Raw genomic sequence first — 23,959 nt, 5'->3', positions numbered from 1 at the left:
CAAGTTTCTTGGTTCATGTTAATGCCTAGGAGACCATGTTTTCCACATAACAAAAGGAATAACTCAGACTGAAAGAGAAGCAGCATTGGAAAATAGGGTTCTTGAACACTGAAATAACTACCTATTTTAGCAAGCATATTTTTACAGTGCCACTCAAGGTGATGTTTTGGTGATACTACAGTTATACATATCTTAACTGACTTTGCAAAAATAGTAAAAGTCTAATAAAAACAGCATTCACACTTTGCTGATGGAAAACCCCACTGATGAAGAGAGAAAGGAGTGGGAATCCATGTTTTTTTCCCATCTATTAGTATTATTATTAAGCATTCACGTACATGGTTAGGAAAGTGTCCCGAAAACTCGGTAGAAATTGCTTATTGTATTTCAATTTCCTGTCATTTAGAGGTCTGAATAAAGAAATGCTAGACTAAATTCTGAAATAGAATGGAAAACACTATCTATTTTCTGTGATTTTTTTGTTTTAAATATTGGCGATACATACAATATACTTAACATGAATGTCTTTTTATCTACCCAGACAACTGTGCATTGGCTTCCTTACCTCAGTATATTTTGCATCCTTGCAATCATTGCATCATTCTGCATTGGACCAGGTATGTCTATATTTTTTCACATTTCTTTGTACACCAAAGCAGAGGTATTTTTGCACTGGCACTATGTTAATACATTGCTTGTAGGAAACTTCACTTTACCCTTATCTGAAGACCACAAGGGGTCTAAGACAATGAAAGGTGGTAACAACACAAAAGTGACAGCAACATTCTTGATAAAAACCCATCTACAAGTGCATTCACACTCAGTTGTCAGCATAATTGAGAACTAGTGCCTAAATTGCAATCAGTACCAAATTAAAATGTTGGCTGTTATTGTGGGATCTCTATGATTTTCTAAATCTATAAAAATCTCTCAGACTGGAAGCTGTTTTATTTATCAGTGCTTATGTTAGCAGTTTAATGCTGGGCAAATGTGCACTGGAGGAAGGGGACAGTTGTGTCTGGTTTCTTTCTTCTCTTTCTTTCCAAAGATAGAGACGCGTTTTGCAAGAGGCTTTACACATAGTCTTTTTAGGAAGATAATGGAAAAGATGGATGTCCCAATGGTGGAGCTGCTTCACGTCTGGCGGTTCTCTACTGATTGCATGCATTTCAAAACCAATGTTTTTGTAGGTTGTAATGAGTTTATCAGACCTATATTCCCAGCCCAGTTTTGATTACATGGAGATGGATACCACTTTCTACACAATCCAGTATTCACTGGTTGTAATTTTTGTATTTCATTTTCTTTAACAAAGAATGTTTAAGGTATGAAAAAATAATAAAGCCAGACCTTTCTCAGAAGTGTAGAATGAAAGGGCCAGAGCAACAGCCTCAGCAAGGGCAGTTCTGACTGGATAGAAAAGAAAAAAGATTACACTGAAAGTGGTTGAGCACTGGAAGACATTGCTCAAAGAGGCCATGAAATGTCCATCCTTGAAGCTACTCAAAACTCAGCTGGACAAGTTCATGAACAACTTGCCCTGCTTTGACCCAAGGCTGAACTCCAGAAGTCCCTTCTAACCTAGTTTATCCTGTGATTCTAATTGCATTATATCTTTGAAAAACACATTTTAGTAGATATGCATAATATGCATATACTTGCCTGAGTGTAGTATTTCTCTAAACAGTGTTGCTCCAGCCTTCTGATGCTTGATCAGAATCGGATCCTGCAGTTATCAAATAATGAAATGTTAACCTAAATTATTTGCAGATAGATTAAGAGGAATTTAATCCAAATTCAATTCATGTACAGAATAAGATGTCAAAACAGTGCTTAAATTTTCAAAGATTTTCTCACAAACTGTTCTCTACAAAAATCGGCTGCTTTTTAGATTTTTCACAGGTATTCTGCTCTAAACCTGAAAGTAAGACTTCTGATCCCTTGAGTTCTCAGGTTTTTTCATGCACCATTTATTGCCTCTTTTTCTTTATAAAGAGTTTGACATTAAACATTAATCAACTGTTTACACATCTTCACCACTGAAGTGATCTAATTAGTTGATTGTGGTTTACTTGGGGAAAGAAAGAGTTGCTGATGTCTCATGTGACTCTAATGAAACGTTGCTGTAATGCTGTGAATCCTCTTTTGGAAAAGCTGAGGAAAAATTATGCTGCTTTAGAGGAAAATGGGGAGATCAAAATATTCCTTTTCCTCTTGCTTCTGGGAAAACAGTTTGTCACTAACCTCTGTGCTTATTCCTTCGCTGACTGGAAGAAGGAAGGAGTCAAACTGGCTTGACTTGGGTCATTAATGCACCTAACATAGGTGGCCTATGAAGACTGTTCTTCTTCCTCACTTCCAGCTGTTCTTGCAAGGCAAATAGTGCAGTCTTGCAATCCCTTTGTCCTTGTGTAAGGACAAATCTCAGGTTCATTGAAGTCCCTAGTATTGCAGACATATGTTTCTTAGACTGAGATTGTTTTTTTTTTCTTAGACTGAGATTATTATTTTCAGTATATTAAGATTAACCCTCTGCATTTCACCTTCACTTCACCGTTTTTCAGAATGGATTCTGGTTTTCTTCTCTTAGCTTCTTTCTTTTTACTGATGCTACTCAGGATTTTCTATTGTACTTTGCACTCTCTTTGGAGCAGTGTCTCCAAATATATGCCAGACAAACAGCTTTGGTTTGATATTATTTACTTGCTTTCTACAGCAATTCTTTTCAGTTTAATCTTCTTTTGTGTTTCTTGTGCTTACTGCTTTTAAAACAGAAGAACATTAATTCTGTACTGGTAGCTACCTAGTTGACCCTTCCACCTTTCTTGTGTATGTTCAAACTTTTGTAATACCTGACAATGAAAAATGTCATGAAAATTTTTTATGAAAATTTTGTTAATTGACACTAAAGCTGTTGAGAAGAAGTTGAGAAGAATCGTATTCTGGTTCCTCTGTAAATAAATAGCAATATTTTAGCTGACTTCAGTGCAGTCAGATTTATCTTCAGTGAAACTTTTCTGTTCTGTTTAGTGGGGCCTAGGAGATCTAAACTACCTGGCTATCTCTTCATATTTCAGAATATGAAAGCAACTTCCATTATTAGCCATGTTTTAAGATGAATGAATGAGATGAGAACATACATATTTTTTTCTGAACAAAGAATTACCAAAAAGTGAGAGATCCACTGCTTTTTGTATCACAAGACACAACTTCAATATTTGAGTGCAATTACTGTTGCAAGTTTTACCCCCAGCCCCCCAGTACACAAAAGACATCAAGAAGCTGAGGCGAGTCCACTGGAGAGTCACCAAGTCAGGGACAGGAGCCCTGTGAGAAGGCAGTGAGTGAGCTGGACTTGTTCAGCCTGGAGAAGAGACAGCTTTGGGGACACCTAAAAGCAGCCCCAGTACCTATGAGGAGTGTGTTGCGATGACAGAACCAGGCTCCTGTTGGTGTTGTATGGTGGGAATGCTTCAGAGACAAAAGGCATATGTAGAAAGATGCAGAGTGACTACAAGGAAAAACTTTTTGCTTACAGATAGTTGAGTGAGGGTGCCAAGGATTTTGAGTCCTTAATTGCTACGCAAAGAAAAAAAATTCGTAGTCTGCACTTCTGCTTTTTTACTTCGGAACTCTGCGGTCCAGTGGGAAATCTGTATTTCTGGATCTTCCTAGATAGGGCAAGTGCTACTCACTAGCAATTACAGGCTGATTTAAAATTGGCTTTGTTTTGTTCAAAACTATAGTGTCACGGTTATACTAAGATACCCTATATGTGGCAGATACAGCATATACATATATCTATATCATACATATACTAAGGAACTAAGTTTTTTCTCAAGGAGATGTGCAATGCCAGTGGAGTGTCATGGTACACAGAAACATAATTTCTTTAAATAGGAAAGTGACTGATGAAAATTAACCTTATCTTTCGTTTCCTACTAATGTTAGAGTTTTAGCAAGAGGAAGTAAATAGCAAAGAATAAATTTTTTAGCACATCTCCAATGCAGTCACTGTTAGAGAGTATCTAGAAAAAAGTATGAACAGGGCAAGCAGGTGAGACACTTTTCTGGAACCAGTAAACTTAATTTCAGCTTAGGGTCTTCCTGAGACATAGTTTCCAAGATTTTCGTGGTCTTCCATGAACATATTCATTCTCTGTCTGAAACTGCAAAATTTTAGCATCCTGTAGCAAAGAAATCTACATGTTGACCACCTCTCATGTACATGAAGACATCCTTTGTTTTGCTTTGGTCCCTTTAGGTCTTGCACTGGAAGAAGTAGAACAATCGATTCCCTTCCTCCCTCTTCAAGTTTCTTGTGATCTTGAAGACTTTTACCTTATCGCCTCAGATTTTTGCAGACTGAATGTCTATTTCTTATTGCTTTCTTCTCAGTGATATTTTATGACACCAGTTTAGCAGAGAAATTTCACACTTCAATATCTCATGTTCTTTTGCAACAGTCTGGTAGTTTAACAAGACAAGGCTGAAGTTCAGGAATAACTTCCCCGCTTTTCTGATCAGTAAAAGGGTTTTTCCCCAAGAAGATTGATTGCATACTCATTATTATTAAGCTGTAGATTTTTAATGTTTTTATGTACTATTTTCATGGTATTACTAACCCTTAGTATCCTATTTAATTCCTTCTGTAGCTATTTAGAGCATTTCAGCATTCCTCAGAGTAAATCCCACATGGTTTGTTATGATTCTGCAGTACAGATCTTCATCTAGGATGAATTCGGTTTACATTCATTGAGCTATTGGTACTTGGAAGAATTATCCCATCTAAAAATAGTAAATAACATCAGGAATATTGCTATAACTTTCTAGAGCATAAAATTGCCTTTAAAAATACAATATTTTATGTCTTGTTAGAACATCTGATACTTTCCTGATAGCTTAGATGTGGTCTCCCACTTTGTGACAGCATATGGATGAGTCCCATCTGCTCCTCTACAGCTAGGATCAGCTGTTACTATAAACTGTGGGGTTTTTTTCTTTGTTTCATTTTTCTGAACTAGGCTTTTCGGCTTGCAGATGTTTTTTTCAGGCATATCGCTGGGGACTGAAACAGTAATGCTAACAACAGGTACTTCCAGGCATGTGTGTGATTTGGTACTTCATCATTTTTATCAAAAGACAAACAGCAGAAAGCTTTCATGCATTTACTAAAAATTAAAGGGACCCTTATGTTCAAGATAGTCAATCTATAATCTGAAGACATTCAAAGCAATTCAAAAATTGCTTATTGTTTTATAGATTAAGGAGCTGTGCTGTTCCAAACAGTTGCTTCGTTGTGCCCATTTGGTTAATTATGCACAAGTGAAGATATTTGGTTGCAGAGAAACATACTGTTTTCCAATATTAGTTTTGATTACGGGAACACATTAGTAAATAATTTTACAGTTTTCACTTCAAGCAAAAAACAGAAGCTTCAAGGAGATGTTTTTCTTGGCCTCATGTTTAACCTGAAATAAGTACGTGATACATTTCAACTGAAGAATTGTCATCCAGCAAAGAGTAAATAGAAAGGACTGAGGTGATTGGTTCTGGCTCCTGAGGAGACAGCAAGCAAAAAAAAAATAATTAAAAATTTAAGAAAAATAGTAAGAGAACATTTTCAGTATCTCCTCAAAGCATTTGTGCTGTTTGGGTTAGGCATCACGAGCAAATACATTGATTTGGAATGCCTTTACTGAGTGGGTAAGTAACGTGCAGCTCCTTGGAAATTTGGGTAGTGATAGGTGGGCTTAGGTACATGTGCAATGTCTTCCTTCTTTAATCTTGGCTTAATACTTAAGGGAAAAAGGAAAATCTAAAAGCTGCTCTCCTAATTAAACCCATGTGGCTGCCTCTTTATGTACACTGAATCATGTTGAACTGCGCTTGCAGAATCTATGTCTCTTTCAGGAAACCCACACTAAAATCTGACTTATGCACAAAAAGTGTAGGTTCTGCTTATTTTTATCTATTTACTTGAATTCCCAAGTCGTCTATTGTGCCTTTGCAACAGTTGCTGTGCGAACAAATGATTTTTGATTTTGCTGGGTTAATTGAAAAATATCTATAAGCATGTGTATGCATTGGGTGATTGGAGATAGTTTTATAAAGTTGTTGGAGACTGGCCCCTTTTATCTACCAGCCAAATAGTTAAAAAACCAAACCAAAACAAAAAACAACAGCAGTTGTTTCTGGGTCAGCTGACCCGGAATGTGTCCAATCCAGGGACAGTTTCCTTATTTGCCTTCGGGGATGTGACCCCACCTGCCAGGGAGGCCATCATGTATTCTGGGATGAGCATCTTTCAGTCTTTGGTTTTGATGCTGTTCCAATTTGTATAAAACAATTAAACATTCAGTTGCTGAACCAGAGAATGGCTCTTCTGCCATGTGTCAAGAGATTTACCCCAGATGGTGGAACACGTGGGGAAAAAACCCAATCAACTGAGTAATTGGGGAGTACAGTAATGTTGGCATGGATAACCTTCCCGATGGAAATAAGCATGACAAAGACACAGTGAGACCCTGAGAACTTCAGAAACTTGGCATAAAGCATTTCCATGCACTATTTTCATATGAAGAGATTTATTAATGTCTTTTCCTTAGAAGAATATTTTAAGTGCAACATCCTTCTATCCAGTTTTGATAAATGGAGGAGGCAGTGCTGCAGAGACAGGAAAGGAAACCATGGTGGGGGAGGTTAGGTATGATGCCTGTCTTTAACTAAATGAAAGGGTGGGAGGAGGTGGACTGTTTTAATAATATACATGGCTTTGAAGCAATCCTTCCTTTATCAACTTCTTTCACAAATTGAAAAGTATCATCTCTTTTTAATTGAACCTTTGCATATTTGGTGGCTCTGGAAATGCAGTTAACTGGAACACTGGACTTATTTGACCATTAGGAATAAGTAGAAATAACCCAAGACCCTATTGTTGCAGTAAGACCTGTAAAAGGTGTTTGTGTACTACAAGTGTGTTGTCCTTCCTTCGACCACTGTGGCTGGGAGGGAGGTCAGTCACATGTGTGCCCAGCCAGGCGTGCAGAGTTCCTTGGGGTCCTCTGGAATGACAGAAATCAGCTTTGATTACAACAAGCAGTAATACTAGGGGCAGTTCCAGAAATCTGAGGAGTTGCATTTGTATCCATTGCTTGATGGTTAATAAATCAAGCCATTTTTGTGCAGGAAATTTGTATTATTTTCGTAGCACTTTCAAGTTTGAGATTAGCGATTTGTTTGAAATCTCACTTCATCTTTCACAGTTAACCCATTTCTAGTAATAGGACATGTATAACTGCAGGCAGTTGGAGAGAAAAAGAGGCTTAGAAACTCAGGAACAGGGTCAGGGTTTAAGGGTGTCTGAAAGTATCAGTTAGCTAAGGGAGAATGCAAGAATGGTATCTGTTTAAGTGTCACATGGAAAACTTCTCCATAGCTCTCTATTTTTTAAGTTATTTGAAAGATTGTTTTATATTAATACTCTTTTTATTAGCACATTCTTTTACATATTTTCTTAGAGAGCTAATGCATCATATTATCATGCGTTGTCTCTCTGCATTGTAATGTGAAAAATGCTCATTGTGTTGTCATGTGTCATGTCATCATTTTTGAGACGAAGACTTAGGGTTGAATGTTACAGCATAAAACTGCTCATGCAGCAGTTTGCCAGGAAGGCTGCAAAGAGGGGCTACTGTGAAGGTGAATAAGATAGATTTTATTAAAAGATACAGGATGATAACTTTTATAGAGTCTTACAAAAAAGACTGAGAATAGGATTTCTGTTTCTAAAAATGTGGGCAGAAGACAGAGTAACACTGAGAAGACAGAAAAGCTGAAGGTAAATGTTGCTGAAGAAAATCACAGCAAAACTCCAAATGTAGGTGCTAGCTAGCCATTAATAAATTTAGAATAGAAATTGGAAGAAAACTGCTAGCCACTAGAGGAGCTGAGTTCAGTATCAGCTTCTCAATGGCAACAGCAAAAGGAGGAACTAGAGACACGAGTATTATAAATTTCTAAAAGGACTGTATGAAATACTGCCTGAAAGAGCTGAAGATTGGATTTGAACCAGATGATCCAGTCTGATCCTGGGTTCCTTTATCTCCAAGTTCTATGATCTTCCTTTATCTCTTAAGTGAGATATTTGATCCTCTGTATAAAGTCTTTCTTTTTTTCCATTTGTGAAAAAGCTCCTGTGTCTGCAAAGATGAGCGTGTTCTCAGAGAGGATTTTCTAGCTGGTCATTGCATAGAGCATGTAGCCCATGATTTTATTTACATCAATAGCTGCTATTTTTAAATCAGTGGTGCTATAGTGAGAAGAAAGCAGGAGTCTCTTGTTAATCCTTACACAGTGGCTTCAGGGCATCTGCCTTTACTGACTTATGCTGTGTAACGTCTTAGAAGTAGTTATTCTGATCCCAAATCCTGTAGATATTTCTGTGGGTTAGTGGCGCTTCCCCTCAGAAGACGTCCTGCTGGCTGCAGTAGAGTTTGTGTAAGCCTGAATTTAGTGTGAATAGGATCAAACGTGAATCAGTATGATTTTGCTTTAATTCCTACTTTTAAAAACAGTTCCTACTCAGTATGCGTAAGGATGACAAAATCAGATCAGTGGCAGGCATGTTTCCAGTCACACTGTCGTCACAGGAAAGGGAAATTGATAAAATCTACTCCCTAGTGGAATTTGAAAAGGTAGTAATTTCATGATAGTTAGATCTTCTTTTTTTGACTGTTGCTTTTTATAATGGTTGCATTTTCAGACACAGCTAAGAAACATTAACAAACCAGACCAGTTCAGAAAAATGTTTCACTTACTTTTTGTCTCTTTTTTGAGAGTTGTGTCTTATAATTTAGTTTTATAATAGTTGTCAAGGTTTATGGAGAGTAAGTGAAGCCTTTCCTAGCACAGAGGAATATAGACACAATAGAAACATGATAATGGTATATTCAGCATGTGTTAAATTGACATTATGAAGTAAACAAAAGAAGACTCAGAGGAAATCATTGCTGTGCCCTGAGGTGTATCAAAGATATTTTGATATTTAAAGTTTAAATCAGCCTGTGCTCTTACTCTGAATGCCAACGTGCAGCTGTATTGACAGCGGAGCAGTTGTGATAAAAGGGTCACTTTGAAAGTCATGAGGTTCGTTCAATCTGAAATGCCATCAGGGAGGAAGAAAAATCTTCTCTTGGATGTGAAACACAAAGGTGTGATTGCACACACATAGACATAAAAGTACTGAAATGAAAGGCAGCATCAGTATTATTGCCTGAAATAGGCATTTACAGAAGCTTTGTGTGATGTTGTGTTGGCTTCTCCAAGTGGGATGTAAGAATTTCTAATGCTCATGCCCTCCCACAGAGGCATTCTTTTAGTACACTTTCTTTTAGTACACTGAGAAAGAGTTTGGAGCTTGCTTGCATGGAAAAAAACCCTTCTCTTTATACTAGAAAAGTGTATCATGTTCAAAAGAAACAAATAAACCCGTGTTGCTATATATATTTAATTAAAAAGCAGTAGATTTGAAAGTTTAGGTTAATTTTCAAAATGTCTTTTATTCTGTAAACTAGAAGCCTTTACAGTATTTCCAGGAGGTGGGCATCCTTTGATAATGCCAAATAGTTCCTGCATCAGATAAGATAGGCACTTGTGCAGAAATGGCCTTTCGTTTTCCTGGCAATTTAAGAAAAGGTTTGGTTTGTTGATGGTTGTAAGGCTTTTGTGGGCACAGCAGTAGATTTAAAACATGCTGCACTAAAAGCAGTTAAATATTCCAAACTTGAGTTACAATTGAGTTCAGGAACTTCTAATAACCTGGAGACATAATTATTATGAGATGCGTACCAGTCTCAGTTGAAGATTTGCTTGAGGGGTCTAGCCCCATTCCCTGCCCCGTTGTGCCACTCCATTGCTGCTGACTACCATCCATCCATCCAACGCAAGTAGCCTTGGGGTTGGCATTTTAGCCTCCCAGCTGCCAACCATCACAGCTTGCCATATTAATGCCATTGCTTTAATTGACGTGGTCTGTGAAGCACAGCAACAGGAGACTGGATTTACCTTTCCTTTTCTGGTTTTCTCTAGCAATGGAAAAACCTCCTTCCTACGCTTGGGGGCAGGAGTATTGTCAGCTGCTTCTACTAAGTCAAAGAGATGAAAGGATGGGAAATTTAAGGGCTTCACCTGAGAATTTGTCTTCTGATTGCCTTTCAGTGAACAGACTGATTTTTTATTTTTTTTTTTTTTGGCCCTTAAGAAACATACTAGACTTGCTTTCAATCTAGCCACACCTTCACTGAATTTTTTGGGGGGAGTGCCTTTTGAATATATTAAATACAGGTATCATTCAGCATACATTTTTGGGATTCATACCTGGTTTATGTTTTATTTGAATATTTCACTCTTTAAAGAAAAGCATTGAGTAAATGTGTCTTTTTTAACACTTCTGTTACAGAACTGATTTAAATTATTTATAATTACTGGAAGTTCTAAAGAAAAGCAAAACCATAGTACTTGAAAGGTAACCATATTTGTCGGATAATGGAATTGATGGAGATGACACATGGAGTTCTTAGCAGCAGGAAAACTTAGGAACTTTATCTATTTAACAATAGATTTTACAAATTATCTTAATTGAAGCTTTCAAAATGTGAATGCTTTGACACTTGTGAGCACTCCTCTTACCTGAACTAGCATGTTTTCCTGAATTATTGTTAATTACTTGCTGAGGGTTCACAACTCCAACACTTAAGAAATTTACTGCTGGAAAAATGCATCTGTGTGTTTTAGAGCTTCATGTAACCATGAAAAATTGATTTATTCAAAAGCTGTGTAAGTAATTTAGGTACATTATTCAGATTAATGGGGACTGAATATAGAAAGCCTAGTAAAAAAATATACTGTTTCTTCTGTGAATTAGTATAAAATATTTATACTTACAAAAGTGCAAAATAATAAATATATAGAACAGTAGATGTAGGACTAATGAATGTAAGGCACAATACCCGGCAAAGAAAAGTTCTAAGTTCATCTCATCTGTTTTTGGCTAAGCTCCATGGCTAGCATTTAAATGCAAATGTTTGTGTGTTTTATGTTGCAATGAAAGTTGCTCTAGGGTTTACACAGTGTTTCTTGATAGCCAGCCTTCTATGTACAAAGCTAAATAAACAGCAGCAAGAGACTTACTGGGGGAAAAGTGGGTCAGAAGAACAATTACGTGAACAAGGGAAGTCTGATGGTGTCAGTTTGACCGAGTAAGCAGTTGTTTCCTTTGAATCTCCAGATGTTATCTGTCCTACTCTGGAAATGTCACTTTTTTGGGAACTCTCAGTTATGACTTTGGCAAATTCTTTCTGAAATTCATCAGAAAGAAGGCTTATATCTTTCATCCCAGCAAGACTGTTACTGCCTTTCTTCAAGCTGGTACTTCTAGTCAAAGTGCCCTTTCATTTTCCTTTCTACTTGGTAGCAACGAGATACTGCTATTTGCTATATCTCTTTTGGTTTTCGGCCACAGTAAGGAAAATGAAATATTTTTATTGTCCTACATTAATTAGTTCTACATCTACTGCTCTCCATACCCTGTCTACCATCCTGGAGCAGCAGCCAAATTCTTTAATCACTGGCATTTGAGGCCCTGTGTCCTAAAGACTTCAGCAGTTTCCAGAAATCATAAACAGTGAAGACACGGTCTGTTACCCATCCTAAACAGGAGACGGAGGACAGAGAGAGACTCTGCTGCCCCAGCTTCTCTGAAAATGTCGTCCACTATTTTTACTCTTGGGGTCCTTCAGAACCGTTGCAGTTATGCAATGACATACTTGTGCGCTGCTACTATGATTAATTGCTTTGTTAAAATATTTCATGAGGGAAGCCTGACATGCCACGCTCAGTTTTCAAGACTGTTTAGCTTGCATAGGTTCACAACCAGCAGCGTTTTGTGCTAATGGGCTGTCAACCTGAATTCCTGACAAGGAAATCATGTCTGATGTCTTTATTTTTTTTTCAGGAGATTATTGTAGAAGTAATAAGCATAGACTAGATAGGGGTTGTATTTTTTTTTCTGTTTTCAGTCCTGTCATAGTGATTTGACTGTAGGAATATTTCATTTAGCTAGGACTGATCACACTTCTGAGTCTCTAATTCAGGTATTTCCACAATACTGCCATCTGTATGGTGGATGAAAATGTAAGGGACACTTCCTGTGCTTTAATTAAAGTAAAAACTCTCTCATCATTGATCTCATCATTGAGATCGTTGTTTTTAATAATGTAATATTAACAGAAGTTATGTTAATCATGTTAGTGTCTGATCATCGTTACAAAGAATAATTATAAATTAATTATATCATAAAGACATTTAGTCATAGCTCAGTAAAGAATTTTTTTCTTCACATTCAAATAGAAGAACAGAAAGTCAGGCTGTAATTAGAGTTCTGATATGATAAAGTGAGTTTGAAAATATAGCCGAAATGTTTAAAAGACTATTTACATGTAGTTAAAAGTTGAGTGTATTGTTTAATTGTATTTTATTCTTCTGTAGTTACAGAGAAATATAATGGTGAAGCAAAAAGAAATATTGCAAAGTACCATAGTAGAAATTTAATGTTGATGTTCAGTTTTTACAAAAGAAAAAAAAAAAAAAAGCCAACACAAAAAAAAATCTAATAAAAAATAATAATCACAAAATACCCCACCAGATTGAAAGTCTTACCAAAACACCAAAAAAAGATGTATTGGATTTGGACAGCAGTTGGCAGAATGGCCAATGTCTGGAGTTCTGGTTTCTATTACAATAAAAAAGCAAAAAAGGAAAAGCTATTAAAAAATGAATATAATACTCAGGCTTCCAGGAAACAGCTGTGTATTACAACGTGTGTAAAGAATGATATCTTAAAAGTACTGATATTATTGGGATTCTTCAGTTATGTAGTAAGTATTTTGCCTTCGTTAAACAAATTTTCAGAGAAAAATGATTCAGTCAGTAAATGCTCATAAAATTCTGCTTGAGAACGCTGTCTGATGGAACTAAAAATTATAAGAAAATGCACTAATTATTCAAGAGGAGGAGAACTTCACTGACAAATTATCAGATGGTTCAGATAAGGGTATTCTTATATCTTTTGCATTACAAAATTACATGGAATATCTGCTTTAGATATGGTTACCTAAATGGATGTAGAAAGAATATCGTGTGGTTTCCTCATTAACTAATAGCCTTGTTGTTGTATGTCAACCATTTTAGTGTAAATTACCTGAGAACTAAGAATGAACATTTTAACTAACAATGTTACAACAGAGTATATCAATATTTTTGTTCTACACCATTGCTTAGTTTATTTATTTACCCTGTGTGCTGTGGGTTACCTTGCACCAACAAAGTTCAGAATAACTCCAGAACTGGCTCTATATATGCTGTTTGAGTGACAGGTTTTATAGATGCTAAACCAAAGGGCAGTTAATCAATGCAAAAACACTTTCCACAAAATACCGTATTAAAAGCTAGACCATTAATAACTATAGGTACTAAGTATTATGTTACTGAGTTTTTGGCAGGTTTTGTGTTATTTATTTTTTCTAATTTGGTGTTAAGGTTTGCACTTTTACTTTGCCATAGACTGACATAGCTTTAAATGTGCTTTATTCAAGTGGCCTTTAACCGAAGGCAGAAAAGACCACGCTCTTCAAATGGCACAAATTAATGTGGTTAATCAACTATCCTGTTTTATACAAGCGAAGTGCCTGTTTTGCTTAATTCTGCGGCAGATGAGATCAGCAGTTCTCCCATGGAGAAGAGCTGGAGACAGATAGCAGAGTCTGTAGCATGAAGCTGTGACTCAGTGTACCCCGTCACACATTCTGCTCCCAATTCTCTCAACAGGATTAGCCGGGCAATACCGCTGTCACAGCTGACTAGGTAATGTTGTTATTTGGTGGGGTATTATTCTATCAAATACGATGTACAAGTTAAAATAACCTGACAGGTTACAGAACACCTCCTTGAAGACCGAGATACGTATTTTGCAAAATTCTTATTCTATCTGTAGACCCACAGAGATGGAAGAAACTCAGTAGTTGGCAATGGATCCCTCACTGGCAGTAATCCTACAATATATTTTCCCATGAGGTTTGGTGTGGATTTTTTTGGGTGTTATTTGGGGTTTTTTGTTTGAGTTTTAGGGTTTTGGGTTTTTTTTTTTGGTTTTGTTTGTTTGTTTGTTTTTTATTAGCTAAGCCCTGGGTAGAAACTGGAAGCCTTTTGCTCTCTCACTGAAGAATATTGACTTGTTTTTCCAGCAGTTTTCTAGGTTTTTTTCAGAATATTTGTCTCACTTCCATTACTTCTCTCCCACAGCTTCCTTATAGAGCTGTCTTTTGGCCCTTGAATTGCAAATACTGAAGCCTTTCATTGAGATAGTACTTTATCTCCCAACCCTATTAGGATATATCAGTTTTATCTACATGCCTTGCCTTGTATTTAAAAGCTGGTTTGCTTGATTTTGTCTAGAGCTGCACAGACTTTTTTTTTCCAAAACAGAACATTGATGCAAAGCACTTGCCTATTTTCTCAAAACATCTCACTTCGAAGACTCCTTCTCTCAAAGCACAGAGTTAGGAAGTCGAGGAGCTCTTGCCCTAATCAGGGCTCTCAGGATTTCCAGGCTCGCTCCTTTATGGGCAGAATTTGGAGTGCTGAGTTGTGCAGGAGGCCACTAGGCTGCGTGGCCACTGGTGGAAACCCCACAGCTGGCCATGGAGCCACTGCCTGGACACGCAGAGGTCTGTCTTGAGCGTGTATTGAGAGATGAGCTGATGAGAGATGAGCTCAGGGAGTGAGTTCCTTTCTCTTTACTGGTTCTTAGGGCGCACAGTTTCCACCACCTTGAGAGGCGATTTACCAGTGTAATAAATCTCCCTGATTTGTATTAGGCGTTTATTATTGTAACAATTTCATTTCATAAATCATGTATATTGCCATGACTTCAACTCCCAGTTAGGTACTGGATAAAAACAGAAGGAGGATCTCAGTATTTTCTTTCTTTCTTCCTGTTTTCTGTATTCAGATTTTTGCACTGAACTGAGCAACATCTGCTAAGCAGTGTTTATTTGTAAATGCTTACTGAACAATGTATATGCGTACTTAATTTTTCATAAGAAAGCATGTTGATACTTGTGCAAATTTAAATATATATTTGAAAATCTGTAGCATGTATACCAAGATTATTATTTCTGTTCATGCATAAAGGACTATTGGATTGAGATTCTGGATGTTTACCAGCAAATGACATTGATTCTAAGTGTAACTGGACTAATTACGGCGCATAATGAATAAAATACACAGATATAGAAGTATTGTTGCATGTTTAATTGTGTCATGTGGGCTTATTCTAGTTTCATTAAACAGCCCATTGATATACAGATCCTGCCATAGGAAATTTGTAATTTGTAGTAGATGTGGCATGCTAGCAGGTATAACAATCTTTCTTTAATGGCACTGCAGTATGTTAAGAGCTTCTTCCATTATGTTCACTGCAATGCTGAAAAGAACGATGTATTGGGAATGAATCACTATAATTATTGTGGTCAATGCATTACCTTTTTAAATTCATGTTCAGAAGCTACTTTGCTGAAGAACTCCTACAGGAAATCCTAATATACATTTTTGTTTTTATGATCAGATCTAAAATAAAGCTGTTTCACTGAAAATTGTGTGGAAAGCCTTCCAGGGGAAATGCTAATGCCAGGTTCATCCCCCATGAGAAAGAACATCAGTTAGCTTTTTTGTGAAACAATTTCACCCACGTTCAAACACATATTAAAGTTGCAAAACCCATGACAAAAAGACTGTTTCAAAAAATACAGTGGTTTGGTTGGATTCCTTCTGGCTGTGGTTTCCAAGTATCTGTATTTGAACACAGGCCAGTATGGACCCATCCAGCCTAGTGATTATGTAGAGAACCTTGCAATGAGGCTGACTCTGTAAGGAATGGTTGGTGAGATGCCATATTGTTGTTATGACTCAACTACTCAAAAAGTAAGGTGGAAAATCCTGGGATTTTATAAAGAGAGTGTGAGGGAGGCACAGACTGAGTAGTGGTACACTGCAACCTGAGTCCAAATTGACCTAGTCAAAGCACGCTACCGCTTCTTTCAATCCCATGCACCCAGATTTCTTTATCAAATAAACTGAGTTCCAGGAGAAAAGGGGTCCTTGAACACACCTCTGACACTTTGAAATGGCTGGGGGTGGACTCCCGGAGCTATCAGTTCAGCTGATCTCAGGTGTCTTCACTGTTTGTGTCTTAAGGCTTTACGTTTTTCCTTCAGGTTGCCCTAATTTCTTTCTTACTTCACTCAGTTGTGGAGTGTGTTCTTCACAGTGTTGTGGCTCACGGGAGGTATTTGCCTGCATCCTAATAAGATCAAGTCTCTGCTCTTCCAGGCTTATAGCAATATCCAGCAATGACCTGGCTTCATTCAGCTTCTCTTTTCAGGCCCCTTGGTTCTTCAATATAATTTGTCTTAAGTCACCCCTTTACAGAAACTGACTTTCTCTGTTTTGTGATGCGATGGAGATGCTTGTTTATGCTACGAGACAGTCTGGAGGTCTCTCTGTGCTATGTTTCGTATTCCTCTCCAGGATATTTGAAAGAACTCAGAGCAGCTGTCAATTTATTTTTTTATTTTTTTTTTTAGACTTTGCAAAATACTATTTTTGCCATCACTAGATTAATTGATGATTTTTCAAATTAGATTGAAGAGCTTTTGTGGCAACTGTGACTAATAATAAATTTTAGTGATGATTAATTTGTATCTAGAAATTACATTTGAATTTCAAGGAACCTTTTTCCAAGATAGTGCCCGTGCATTTTTATTTCCATAACATTTATGCTTTCTGATATGTTTCTGTCCTTTTGTACTGTTTTTTGTCTTTTTTTTGCCTCTGGCTTTTTTCCTCTCTTGTACAATGTGTGTTTTCCCAAATGGGTCTCGAACAGCATTTTTTATTATACTGACAAGAACAGCAACACCTCTGTAGATTGTCCTACAGCAAAGGCATGACAGAATAAATGATCATAAATAAATCATCTTACATGATTTCTGTGTTTCCAGTCTTTCAGTTCCTCTCTCCAAGGGTCAAGTGCCCTGGCAAACCACTGCCTCACATGGCATTTGAGACCTAAACCAGACGCTGACAGAACAGATATGATTGTTGTTTTGCCTGCTATATCCTAGGGTTTGAACCCAAATCCCAAGTGTTTGATAAAATAGGCAGCAGAAGCCACCAAGGACTGATAGACCACATGTTGCTTGAATTTTGATAAGTTATGCCTGTTCAGCTGCTTATTCTACATGTTCAAAGTGCTATTGGGAGATGTCACTTTTTTTAGTCACAGAATTCAGATCCTACATGTGGCTTGTGGAAGGACACTAAACTAAGGCTTGGATGGCCCAAAACCTCCATATGTCAGTTTCCTGTGTATAAAGTAGAAGTAAATAAGTTTACTTGCTCTGTGCTTTTTTTTTGGTGTAATTTATACTGGCAATCTTTGGGACAGAAAGTTCAGTTGAAGCTCTTGCTGCCATTGTAGATGTGTTGTCACAAAAAGTCACATTAGCTGGTGATGGAGAGTGATGCCTACTAACATATATAGCCGTTTGGTGCATCATGTTGCCTTTATTTTATGTACATATTCATGGTGTCTGCATCTGAAAGGTATGGAATGGAGGAATATCTGATACCGTGTGTCATCCGCATGTCCTGTCACATGTTTAGAAGTTTCTATCTCATACTGCTGATAGGACAGCTTCTGATGCATGTGTTTAATGGTCGTGCTGTTGAGCACAGGGGGCTACATGACAATGCATCACTGTAAAGCACTTACAGATGTATTCCCAGCTGTCCAAGAGTAAGGGTAGTGCAAAAGATAAACACATAGATCAAGCAAAGACATGCAAGGAGAAGATCCAGGGGATGGATAAGTCCTTAGTGGTGTTTTTAGCTTAATTTTTATGTATTTTGGAAGTCAGGATTGTTATAGAGTTTTTTGAGAGGAAGTGTCCCCATTAATAGGCTTTTTGATTGCTCGCTAAAGCAGAGAAAGGACTTGCACAGTACCTGTGCACATGGATCTTGCCCACAAAGCAAAGCGATGCTGATGATATCAGCAGACATGAGGACATAGAAGAAGAGATTGGTAGCACTAGAATACTGAAAACCTGTCTGATATAACTAGGTTTACAATTTTCCAAACTGTGGTGAAATAATTCTGCGAGTAGATGCATGTCTAATGTGCAACATTAACTGAAACCTGTGTCCAACCAGCAAATGCAATCCATGTCTTAATCTATAAAAATAGAAATATTTCTATTGAAAAATCCTATTGGAATGAAGGAAGCTAAAGATCATAAATTGAGACTTTCAGCTACTAGACAGCTATTCCCTGAGGGTATTTTCAGGCCAGCAATATGCCAGTGCTGTATAAAATAGTCCACTGTCTAAGTGGAAGGAAACACAAGTGACAAATGTGATATTCAACTGAGCTTGTTATTAAAGGGGTCAGAGTCCTTGACTGATGGGAGAAGTAGACCTTGCCAGAAGTGCCAACAGCATATCTAGTAAGGGAATGTATTAAATAAGCATCAATGAAAAGTATGTTTAGAAAGAAGCAAATGTTTTGCCTTTTTTATTTCTAAAACAAAGTTGGTAATAATTATAAAAAAAACAAAACAAACTGTTTAATCTCTTTGGAGCCATCTCTCCACCTGTTAAGGTAGAAATATAGTTTGGAGTATTTCTGAATTTTCAAGCATTTTAGTAGAAACAATTATTCTGTTAATAAACAGCTCATCACATGGTACTCTAGAAGCTGTTGTGTGGAGTCACTGCTCTGTTACCTGCTTGTCATCACTGAAAGGATGTAAACCAGGAGATGTGGTGGTGTGAAAGACAGAAATGTCCCTTTTCTAAATATGGTTTTGACAAATCACATTTTACTGGCTCAGAAGCCCCTGTAGTCTGCATCCTGAGCAGAGAGTTGTAGAGCAGTGCTAGTCACTGATATGTGTAACACAGAGCATAGAATCATGGACCTGCCTAGGTTTGAAGGGACCTTTCAGATCATCTGGTCCGACCATCAACCTAACACTGACAAAAACCATCACTAAACCGTGTTCATCACTAAAGCATGTTTGTCTCTGTAAGTGAAACAGCTGTTGGCAGAGGAAGTTTACTAAAACGACTGATTTGTTGGACTGTGTTTCAGGTGGGATTCCGTTTGTCCTCACCGGAGAGTTTTTCCAGCAGTCGCAGAGGCCGGCCGCATTCATGATAGCTGGGACAGTCAACTGGCTCTCCAACTTCGCAGTCGGACTGCTCTTCCCTTTCATTCAGGTACTCAGCAGCCTTGATATTTGATATACTATGATATAGCTGGTAAAGTGTTGCATATGATGTTTGAGTGGTAATTTTCAGGTAATAATAAATGTCTTTTTATCAAAGTTGGATGAAAATCCCACCATGTTTTTGATACAGTTCAATTGCACTACCCACATATCTCCTTGTTTCAATGTCTTGGAGAAAATTGTCCTGCAAAATGAAAATTATGGTAACCATGGACAACCCTATATGGTGAATTCCCCACAGGAGTGCTTTAGCAGTGCAATGTGATGGCTGTGTCAAGAGTTCACAATGACTGATGGTGATGATCACGGCCTTTTTCTTCAGCCTTTAGGCCACCCATCTTCTGGTTTACCCTAGGCTTTGGGAATCCTTAACAGTCTCGCCAGGGAATAGATCCTCTCCACTCTCCTCCGTCTAAGCTTGACTTCATGTCTCTCTCTTTTTCAGTCTCTTCTGTCAGGCTTTTATCTTCAGTAGCTGGTTCCTTCTTGCTGCAGCCTTGTTGCTGCCTGGATGAATTTGTTCCCATTCCAGCTTCCCCAGGCTCCCATAAGCTTCACTTTTAGTGGATTGCTTTATTTCCTTGGCTGAACTAGTTGCCTGGAGGACAGAAGCCAGTTTCATCAAGAGCTATCTGTCAACTGATATTTGTATTCTAACAGGATAAGTTTATTTTCTAAAAAAAAAAATAATTTAAATTTAAAAAGTATTAAAAAATAAAAGTCAAAGTTCAACACAGAACACCATTTTTCCCCTCTGATTCCTAAGAATGCTTCATCATTGTTAATGTGTCATTGTGTAGCAAAGGAGGCTTGAAGCAGCTTCTCATTCAAAACCACACTGAGGGCCTTTTCCTGACCATGAACTTCTCCCAAGGAGCATCTGCAGTCTCTGGAGCTCACACAGGAGCTGATTCTCTGCCTCAGGAGCTGAAGGACAGCTGATCAGTCCCCTGACCAACCATGTCCAAACTCTTTAAAGAGCCATCCTGCTCCACTGGTAACAGTTTAAGAGTGAAGCTCACAATTACAGCACAAAATAAAGAAGTCCTAATTGTTTATTTTAAAGTCACAGAGAAAAAGTACTAGGGGCAAGGGAAGGGCACAGATGGGGGCAACCCTCCAGGCTACTTGCAGGTCCTCACAACCGGGAGGGAGATTTTGGATTACTCTTCAAATCATCTCTGAGAAGGAGATTCGAATAACAGGCAAGAAGGTGTTGCTGCCATTTGTGCCTTCTTACAACTGAAAATTTTATGATACTTTATTGCATGCAATGCTGTATGACAGTGTTTGCAGATGCTGTAAAGTTGTATCATGCTGTAAGACAATGTATTCATTTCCATTTGACAAGTAAGGCTGCTTTTGCTAAGTAATACTGTTTAAAGTTATCTGCATGAGATAGTTTATGGGAGAACTTGAAAGTCTTATAAAGCCTGACCCTTGATCTAAGTTTGACACTTAATTTAAAATTTCTTGTAAAAGGAAGAAGTCTCTAGTCATTTCGATTACTTGGGTCACCTTCAAAAGTCAACATGAGTATAAAGGCTGTCATCCTTCCAAATGCTGTGCTCCTACTAACATTGACTTCAACTAGACGGCTCAGAGCTAAAAGTCTTACGAGCTTGTTTCAACGCTTACTGAAATCCGTGAGTGTTTTTCACCAGTTTCACGGTGTGGAGTAAGGACTTGCCAGTGCAGATATTTAAAGTGAGATTTTCAAAAGCAGGCAGAGACATAATTGTTTTCCCACTGAGGTCATCAGAACATCTACCAAATGCAGTGGAGAAAGAATGAAGACAGTTCCCGTGTGTTTTTGAAAACCTAACTTTAGTCATCAGCATCAGCATGGTCCAGGAGGCAGCCACGAGCTCATCCAGCAAGTGGATGCTTCTGTGTGGTTTCACAGCTGTTTCTCCAAGAAGACAGGGACTATTTAAGCAGCGTTGGGGATTGCCTTCCACCCTGGCTCGCCAGGCGCTAGCAGTCCCACCATCTGCCTCCGTGGCAGCCAGGGAGGTGGCCAGAAACAAGGTCTCAAATCTAGGGGCGTATAATCAGAATACTTTTATTTGTTAGGTTTTTAAATTGTCCACAAACATTTAAGGAATAATCACATTTCTCAAAAATACCTGGTTTTGCCTCCTGCACAAAACCAAGGAATTACCTGAGCTCTGGCTGTCAGTCAGATCTGAATTCCTGCAACTCAGGGCTCTCCCATCTTCTCCTGCTAATCCCACCTGGCAGATCACCTGGTGGGAACTGTTTAAAAAGGCCCTCAGTAAATTCAAATAAAAAGGTAAACTATATTGTCTAATTTTTCATTTGTATATTAAAGCTTTTTGAGTGATTTAGTATGCATCCATATGAAGTTTTCTGTAGCCTTGGGGAATTTATTATTTTGTGTCATAAAAATTTCCCATTGTGTGATTGCAAAATTACTAGTTTAGTTTTAATGAAGGTAAATTATATTTCCACCTTGCAGGGCTTTTGGTTTTCTCTTCTTTAAAAAGTAATAAAGAGTAAAAGCTTAGAGTTTGCACCTAAAGATGAAAGCAGTGTTACTCAGACTTTGATTTTTAAAGCTTTTTCACAAGATCAAACTATAACGTCTCCTCATTCCCTAACTTTCACTTATTGCCTATTTCAGTCAACTTTATTCTCAAAATTCAGCTTGTGAGTCACTTGTTTCTTTGCAGAAAGGCAATAGCCTCTTCTTAGCTCATCTTTGTAAGTCTAAAACAGGAAAAAATCTTTAAAATGCCTTCACAGAATGAATGCATAATCCCTTCTGTGTATTTAAATACTAACCTGATTGCTTGAGAAACAGCAGCCACTTTTTTGATCATTTGTGTACTTCTACAAAATTATCCCAAATGTTTGGGAAACAACTATGTTAACTTTAGAGTTACTTAAAAAATCAACCAGTAGTTAGTTCTCCAAATGTCACCAATTAACTAGTTTGAATGCCTAGATTTTCTCCCCTCAGCCATCTGTAGATACATATAATAGAATAAAACAGTGGCTTGGCTCATACATTAAAATGTATGGATGAAATTGAAAAGCTAGTGTACAGATCAATAAAAAAAATAAAAATAAAATGTGGCTACTGTTCCAACCCTCATCACTGCTTATTTGAGAAATTTGGTTTTGTGAAGGATCAGAACTGAAGTTAAAATGACAACCAATACTATATGAATTCACAAGTATATTTGATATTGTGTGATTACTAGGAGGTGTCTGATAGTAGGTGTCAAAAAATGTGCATTTTTTAAAAATCTTTTTTTAGTGCAAAATATAATAATTTAAGAAGCATTATTGCATGGGAGCTTGGAACATACAAGAAATTATAAAAGATGTGGTTTATGGTTTGAAGGCATTTCAGACTTGTGTTTAATGTAGAGCTTGACCTTGTGAAATGTCACACGTCACCTTGAGTGACGCTCAGCAGTATCCCTTTCCCCTTGCCGTCACTTGAGAGTGAAGACATGATGCTTTTCTGAACCACGAGCTGTGAAGAGACAAAGACAGCTTTGATAAGCCAGTAGACCAGACATGCATGAAATGGTTCATAAAGACATGGTGACCCCTCCTTTCAAAGCATTTCAGTGCTCTTACAGGTGCTAGATCTGGGTCATCATGCTCTGTTATTTGGATGCCAAATCTCCAAAGTTCCATTCCTGCAAAATATCCATCAGTGAGTATTTGGAGTAAGGAAGGAAGCACTTCAGCCCTCTGCCCTCTCCTCTGATTGCATATCTCATGTTTTTTGTGTGGCACTTGCGTGTCAGAAGATCACAGCAGTCCATGTGAGCAGTGGTGTAGGGAGCTTCTCTTCAGAACAGAGCTCCACGATGTGATAATGTTCACTGAATCAACCATCTAATAGTAAAAAAGTAATTTGGCCACTTGGGAAAGAATGCCTGAAGTTATAATAATACTTGTGTAGGCCTGAATAAATTAAAATGCTGTATCTGAAATAATTACAACTTGAACACTTTTCATTTTGCCTTTACAGTATATACTATAATTTATACTTTTAATCCACTGTGATTGGATTTGAATCTCAAATTTTTGTGAGCATTTAGAAAGGTTCAAGATCTGTGTGAGCTTATGAAAACCTTATTGAATATATTGTCATATCTAAATAGGTATGTTGTGTCCTTGTTCTTAGAGAGTTATGCAAACACTTAATTCCAGCATTTGATTTAAAGGTGGCTTGCATTCATAAAGCTATCGATGCGCATTTGTATGCCTTTGAAAGATCTGAACCTAAAATACCCGGTATTGGTTATTCAATTCATGTCTGTTTACTGTTGTTTGTTATGTTTTTCTTTGTTTCAATATGTAGATGTAGAGGTGAGATTAATAGCATTTTTCCTTGTGCACATCTAATTTTTTCACTTTCCTGGAAGATTTATAAACTTTTTTTAAAAAAAAGTTTTCATAAATGACTCAAAAAAAAAAAAGTTAAATGAATAAATGAAATTGTTATACTAGACACCACACTATCTGCCCAAAATTTTTAAAGATAGATTCCTGTAAATTCTTAA

The 23,959-nt window shown here is 37.5% G+C and overlaps 1 protein-coding gene across 3 annotated transcripts in view; it reads left to right on the top strand.

Moving 5' to 3' along the window:
* SLC2A9 (solute carrier family 2 member 9) overlaps positions 1-23,959 on the top strand; it is a 106,069-nt gene that overhangs the window by 67,898 nt on the left and 14,212 nt on the right. For all 3 annotated transcript variants that reach the window (XM_074147207.1, XM_074147206.1, XM_074147205.1), the window contains exons 10-11: positions 542-617; positions 19,271-19,398. In XM_074147207.1, the coding sequence (XP_074003308.1) occupies positions 542-617; positions 19,271-19,398 (204 nt within the window). The remainder of the gene's footprint in view (positions 1-541; positions 618-19,270; positions 19,399-23,959) is intronic.

This window comes from Numenius arquata, chromosome 5 (assembly GCF_964106895.1).
Source record: "Numenius arquata chromosome 5, bNumArq3.hap1.1, whole genome shotgun sequence".
NCBI lineage: Eukaryota > Metazoa > Chordata > Aves > Charadriiformes > Scolopacidae > Numenius > Numenius arquata.
Note: the sequence above shows the minus strand (reverse complement) of the source record. Positions and strands in the feature narration are given on the sequence as shown.